The sequence below is a fragment of the Penaeus monodon genome, chromosome 16 (genome assembly GCF_015228065.2).
Source record: "Penaeus monodon isolate SGIC_2016 chromosome 16, NSTDA_Pmon_1, whole genome shotgun sequence".
In the NCBI taxonomy this organism is placed as follows: Eukaryota; Metazoa; Arthropoda; class Malacostraca; order Decapoda; family Penaeidae; genus Penaeus; species Penaeus monodon.
The window spans coordinates 15,853,504-15,861,003 of NC_051401.1; the positions used below are offsets into that span (position 1 = coordinate 15,853,504).

Here is a 7,500-nt window from a genome sequence, read left to right on the forward strand (position 1 = left end):
CACATGGACAACATATAACACAAAAAGCCTTTTTTGTAACATCCCGAAACCTCTAACACGTTGACACATTGTTTCAAGTTGTATTATGGTCACTACAAAGTACGATATAATCTTGTACTCACATACAAAGTTTTGAGAAAAGGTGGAGTTACCATTTTTATTTCACGTAAAAAAGTCAGTAGAAAACCATCAAAGTACTTAATATGCTGGTATGACTTTTGAATTACAAGCAAAACATCGTGGAAGCTTCAAATAAAATGGAAACGTACCTGACTACTCTGCAACTCATATTGTTTATACACAACTCTTCGCTTCACAAGGCTATGGAAAGTTAAATATATTTAGCCAAAAAGTTTTTTTCATTATTATTATTATTATTATTATTATTATTATTATTATTATTATTATTATTATTATTATTATTATTATTATTATTATTATTATTATTATTATTATTATCACATACATTGTTCTCCGTACTAAAAATGTAAGTTGCATAATGTTTTGCATCATCGCATCCACCAAGAGTGTCCAAATCAGACAACTGGGTAATTCCAATGATCACGGACATTTACTTGATTTATTGAATGAATCATATCAACATATCTAGATACACAGCATTTTATCATATATTTGCGAGCCAGAAAGTCTATATCATAGACGTACAGAATGATTTTGAATACATTCATCCCACCGAAGTCAACATCACGTCATATAACTCGGACACGTTAATGTCTTTTGTTGGCCGTTCCAGCGACCGTCATGATTGACTTCAAATCTTAGCCGTATATAGTGACCATATATTTGATGTACTGCTAAAAAGGCACAGAAACGCTTTATGCACCTTTGCAATAAAAAGTTTATCAAGAAACTTTCGATGCGATTCGTAATCATTGATAATATAAATCCTTTTTGAGAATACATGAAATATATCTGAAAAATATCAAGGCGAAGATATAACATTTGGTACAAAATGAAAAAATGTTTTAACAGGTTCCAATAATGTACGCGTAAAAGGCAAACATGTATCAGAGTGTATCAAAGTGTACAAAAAGAGCCTAAAACATATAGAACACGTAGCTTGCAACACACTTGTACGTCCAACACACGGGTATTGCACAACAGTGTGGGACCCATACATTTATTTATGTTTTTCTTCATTATTATTATTTATGCATGCCGGCCCTCAAAATGCTGAAGCGTCAGACTTTAAAACCATGTATGTAGCAGACTACAAGATTACTATGCATCATTCTTCATGTCATCTCGCTTCTTGATATTTCTTTTTGAGTCATTTTGTCCCTTTAATCTCAGAGCTTCCAGGATGACGTCATTGAATGTGCAACTGATCTTGCTGTGTCTGCTTTGGCACAGGGCTACGGCCAGTAAGTATTTTCTGTGTACACGAATATAATCCATATAGTGTTGTTTTTATACTTAATTATTTCAATTGTATCAAAGATCATCTTCCCTTTATAATTTCCTGCGATGCCTTTCTTCCCCAGCCATCCAGGAATCGGCTGCTGCAGGAAACATAAATCAAGTGCAGACCTTTTTGGACAATGGAGTCAGCATCGATAATGTAGCTCAGGGTAAATACTGTTTCCTGTTTAGTCCTTTTTCAACTGTTGCAGCAACTGCTTTTTATTTCTTGCTAAAGGTGCCACAAAAGCACACTGCCAGCACCCATTGAAGTATCATATGGGTACGTTATCTGTATGTAGGAAGAACGATAGCGTAGAAGGCAAGCGTAGGGAATAAAGCGAAATAGCGTAAGTGTAGTGTGTATGCGTGCGTGCGTACGTGCGTGTGGTATATCTGTATGGTGCGAAAGTATAACGTCGTACATGTGATTATGGTCGTGTGTGTGCGTGTGTGTGTGTGTGTGTGTGTGTGTGTGTGTGTGTGTGTGTGTGTGTGTGTGTGTGTGTGTGTGTGTGTGTGTGTGTGTGTGTGTGTCTACACAGTATATTTGTATATATATACAGTGTATACGTATATTATATATATATATATATATATATATATATATATATATATATATATATATATATGTGTGTGTTGTGTGTGTGTGTGTGTGTGTGTGTGTGTGTGTGTGTCTGTGTCTGTGTGTGTGTGTGTGTGTGTGTGTGTGTGTGTGTGTGTGTGTCTACACAGTATATTTGTGTATATATATACAGTGTATACGTATATATATATATATATATATATATATATATATATATATATATATATATATATATATATATATGTGTGTGTGTGTGTGTGTGTGTGTGTGTGTGTGTGTGTGTGTGTGTGTGTGTGATATATGTATGGTCGTGCGTGCGTGCGTGCGTGTGTGTGTGTGTGTGTGTGTGTGTGTGTGTGTGTGTGTGTGTGTGTTGTGTGTGTGTGTGTGTGTGTGTGTGTGTGTGTGTGTGTGTGTGTGTGTGTGTGTGTGTGTGTGTGTGCGGTGCGTGCGTGCGTGCGTGCGTGCGTGCGGGCGTGCGTGCGTGCGCGCGCGTGTGTGTGTGTGTGTGTGTGTCTGCGTGCGTGTGTGCATGTGTATATATATATATATATATATATATATATATCAAGACGGAGTCAAGCTGGAACTGGTTCCTGCCCAGACTTAATACATAATCAATGAAAATGATAGAATAAGATTTTTGATATTTACATTTACTCTCACCCTTGTTATTTTACAAAAGGCCGGACTGCGCTGACAGCAGCGGTAGAGAACAACCAGTACGCTATGGTCGAATTCCTGCTCGATGCAGGCGCCAACATCGACCTGCCAAGAACTAATGGTGAGTAACAGCAGTGAGTACAGGACGACCACCAACAAGCATCCAACCACAACGACTAGGTTTCAATCCACCTTTAGTGCAGTTTCATTCAGCATAGGGAAAATAGCATGCTTATTATTGTCATTATTATTGTTATCTTTATTATCATTACTATTATTACCATTATTGTCATTAATATTACTATTAGTGATTTTGTCATCATTATCATTTTATTATACTTTATAAATTTTTTATTTGATAAACTGAACAATCATTTGATAAACCGAACAAGCTGGTGCCATTTTAAAATATCATATATATATATATATATCACCTTTGAAATTCACTGATATGCTTTCTGCTCTACAACAAATTCTATAATTCCTTTGACATTTTCTAATAATACAAGTGAATATAAAGTGGATCTAAATGGTTACTAAAACATTAATCAGACAGAAGATCCCAGAACACGTACTATTTCTTTAACACTAAGATTTCTTACATTTTCTTTTCCTCTTGACTCCTAACCCTTTTCCCACTTTCTCTCGTCCTTGACTTCTTCCCTTGCTTGTTCTTTCTCTCCCCTTTGACTCCTCCCCATTCTCTAGTTTTCTCTCACTGGTCTCCTTTCCTCTTTCTCGTTCTTTCTCTGTTCTTTGACTCCTCCCCCTTGTTCTTTATCTCTTCTTTGACTCCTCCTTCTCTAGGTGTTTCTCCCTTGACTCGTCCCTATTCTTTCGTTCAATCCTTGACTCCTTCCCTCTTTCTCATTCTTTCTCTCTCCCTTGATTCCTCCCCTTCTCTCGCTCTTTCTCTCTCCCTTAATTCCTTCCTTCTCGTTCTTTCTCTCTTCCTTGATTTCTCCCTGTACTCTCTCAAGCGAATTTCTAAGACCGAGTTTCCTTTCAGGCCGAACTCCAATCATGCTGGCTTCCATAAATGGCTTTTACGACATTGCCGTGCTCTTGATAGAAAGAGGTGCCAATCTGGAGCTGGAGGCTGGCGGTAAGCACTACGTGTTAGTTACTTAGACCGTGTCGGTTAGTTTGGCTGTGTGCTACTTTGGCCGTTTGTTAGTCTCTCCGTATTAGTTAATTAGACCCTGCCTGTTAGTTTCACCGTGCTTCTTAGTTTTAGCCGCTAATCTCAAATAAACTGGATCTGAAACACGCCATTGAGACCCGTCCAGTTTACGTCATGGACAGTACAACACAGCATCGTATGAAAATGGGCACAGCGATGCCACGGCGTGTTGCCACTCTCGAAACGCGTAAAAATGCTCATGGACGGCATTCACGTCTTCAATATGGTATTATGATTAGCCTTTTGCAATGCCTTAAAGTCTAGCTAGATAATGAGTTACAAGACGTTTTTGCTATCCAACAGGGAAAGTGAAAGTGAAAGATGTGCTCATTTTCCGTCTACCTTCTTTGCTCGTTCAAAATTCCCAGTTATCCCGGTCACTTATTCTCGCAAAATCTGGACACGACAACTGCTGTAAACATAGATCTGCACAAACACAGTAGTATAGACGTAAACAAAGCCAGGTGGAAAACAAAACATTTTCATTCTTTCTTTTTTTTATGATGCCCTACATGTTAGGACCTGGACTAATGGCTATGTGATGTAGAGAACAAGGGGAGACCCCAGGTACTCCAATGAAAGGAGAAGTAAATAACTCGTAGGGCAAACATTTGAAAAGAACTCGCATGATTAACACTTCAACATGCAACTGGATTCAGTAGACGGTCTTGGACAGTTCAGAAGCAAATTGAGAGACGAACGATATTGTCTTTGAGCAAATGTTTGGATCATTGACCACTTACAATGGAAACTAGCACGGTTTCTGTGAACTAGTGTGATCAAATGGAAGGAAATTGCTTCCTGGGAATTACTACCTAGTAGTAGGATTACCTACCACACTGAGCAATGCGTTTGGAGCCGCTGGTGATTTTATGAGAGAACAGATTATAGTGATGTAAATAATGGTTATTTGTAATAATAAATTATCTCTGATAGGAATTCTGCATATACAAATAGTAACTGAGTAAGGAAAAGCTGAGTGCAGCCTTTCTTATCGTGTGCTGCTGGTATCGAAGTTTATGGTCTCCTGAAATCACAGACTCACAAAGGAGATTGCCTTACCAGTCACAATAAGGATCAGTAGTCTATCATTAGTGTGAGGACCCTCTTCCTGGTGTTAATTGAAAATCATAGTGTGAAAGGTGCATATTTGTCCTCTTTCTTTAATAATAAAGTTTTATTCTTGTTTAACATAAACTAATGGTGTGTAAACATTCATACATGTAAGAATATGTGGTATGTATATATATATATATATATATATATATATATATATATATATATATATGAATATATATATATATACATATATATATATATTTATGTCACTGATACTGCTACTGCTTATTTCAATTGCTGCCAGTCCTGCCAATACAATTTTTGATATTGCACCTGCTACCATTGCCACCACCAGTAATAACTGAAAAAGTACTCACATTCTTTTATTAATCTTTTGAGTTTTATTTCATATCAACCGAACATCTACCAACAGGCCAAACAGCTTACAGTTTCGCAGTGACAAACAATTTTGCGACTATTGCTTGTTACCTGCAAGAAAGTGGAGCATCTACAGCTGGTGTAAACGAAGGTATGTTTAGTCTCTAATTATGTTTGTGAATAAAAAAAAAGAAATTAATGAATCATATACTGTGTGTGTAAACCTGGAGGATGAATGTAAATCCAGATGGGGAGAGAGGAAAGCAGAGGGAAAGAGAGAAAAAAAGAGATAAAAAGAGTATAAAGAAGAGTAGTCAAGACTTGAGGTGTTCCTGTATCCCACCGCTGCCTCCAGCAGAGAGTAGTATTGTTCGGTGGCAGGCTGAGCGGGACAGAGGGAGGCGAGTCCATCCATATCAACTTGACTTCTTAGCACTGAAAGAATGAAAAATTTAATCTGCAAAGATTGTTTTGTTAATAGAATGTAATGAACAATCAGTGATGGGGCAAATGTATCTGAATATGATAACAGCATCTAGTTTTGTAAATCTGTATTAATTATCAATAGAAAAAACAACAGCGAAGATATGAGCAAAGAGATTGAGGAAAAAAGTAAAAGACAGAGATTGACATTTTTTTTTTTTTTAAGTAATGGTGTTAACTAAACAAATGTTTCCACAGGTTCTATAAGCGGAAAGTGCGCCTCTGGTGAAATTGAATACAATACTGGGGATAACTGGTAAGTCTAAAGATATGTGTCTTCGGTGATCACAAATAACAGAAATGTTAACAGTTTCAGTAAAAAAAAATCACTGCCTAGTCCCAGAGGCTAATTGAATAAAAATATTACTGCCAGCCATGAAATATCTGGTGTAACTTTTCCCCTGCCTCTTTTCACACGGACTTCTATCTGGGCAATGTAAATAAAATAAGAGTAGTAGACTCTCACAGTGGCCAAAGGAAGTAATTGTAGCATCTTAGGGCGTTCCTGATGACATACATATGGGTATGTAATTGTGGGCCGCATAACTATGATAATGTATGCTATGCCAGTCTATGCTAGATGGACTATCGCCTATTTTAAAGCCAGGACATTGTATTGGAGATCTATTATTTATGTTATGTATAATTTGTTTTCTGTAAAGGGTCAGCGATTTTTTACGAATTAAGACATGTATTTGTTACTTAGTTCTAAAAGGTCTACATAAGTATTGCATAACTTTTTAGTTTCTTAAAGTTAATGAAGTTAAATAAGAATAAAAGTTACATAGATGGAAGTGAGAGAGAGAGAGAGGGGAGGGGGCAAACATTCAGAGACAGAAACAGTCATGCTATGTCTTGTAGCAGCATTCTAGTTCACAGCAGTTACATCTTGCGACGTACTGCCGAGTTATGACTTCTCGCAGCTCGTCTATTAGACCTTTAATGCATGCTTCCCCCACCCCCATTTTCTGGTTCATATATGGGTTCTGGAGATTTTGAACATGAAACAGAACAACAGACAGGTCAGTTCAACCTCTGAACCCTTGTTGTCCGGGATGCCATCCAGCTCACCTTTCGGGACTTATGCCACTTGCAGCATCCAGCTATCAGAGTGGGACCTCACAACCCACTCCTAATAATGTTAAAGGCACATAATCTAAAAGTTAGGATGTACACGAGTGATCCTAAATTGATATGAACGCAGTGAATCACTCACACGCACCACTTGCTCACTAGAGAGAGAATACCTGTAACAGCCCTGGTGTTTGACCTGCACACAACACACGATAACAGGTTGTGTCATGCCACACCCTATAACCACGTACCGATTCGTCGTCAGCAGACACATCCCCCGACCCACTGTTTAGTCCTGACTGATCGACAGGCCTCAAATTTCAAAGAAATCAAATTGCGCCTTTTTAACCCCAACGGAGCCTCTCCCCGCAGGTGCGAAAATGGAACTGCTGTGACCTGTGCAGGGACCTGCGACACCCAGAGCTTGAATGTGTCCTGCGGTAAGACTTGCCTCGGGCAGTCGCTAATTGGCCTCTTTCTGGCTTGCTCACTCATATCTATCTATATGTATTTATATATGTGTATGTATACAAATGTGTACATATATAATATATATATATATATATATATATATATATATATATATATATATATATATATATATATATATATATATATATATGTATTTATGTATACGTGTGTGGAATTTATG

General features: G+C 37.6%; 1 protein-coding gene across 1 annotated transcript in view; it reads left to right on the forward strand.

The window, feature by feature from the left end:
* Window positions 1-7,500, forward strand: part of LOC119582949 (ankyrin repeat and KH domain-containing protein 1-like) — a 31,232-nt gene that overhangs the window by 7,956 nt on the left and 15,776 nt on the right. The window contains exons 5-11 of the mRNA XM_037931463.1: window positions 1,315-1,385; window positions 1,506-1,592; window positions 2,694-2,792; window positions 3,681-3,776; window positions 5,347-5,442; window positions 5,973-6,030; window positions 7,221-7,288. Coding sequence (XP_037787391.1) covers window positions 1,315-1,385; window positions 1,506-1,592; window positions 2,694-2,792; window positions 3,681-3,776; window positions 5,347-5,442; window positions 5,973-6,030; window positions 7,221-7,288 — 575 coding nt within the window. The remainder of the gene's footprint in view (window positions 1-1,314; window positions 1,386-1,505; window positions 1,593-2,693; window positions 2,793-3,680; window positions 3,777-5,346; window positions 5,443-5,972; window positions 6,031-7,220; window positions 7,289-7,500) is intronic.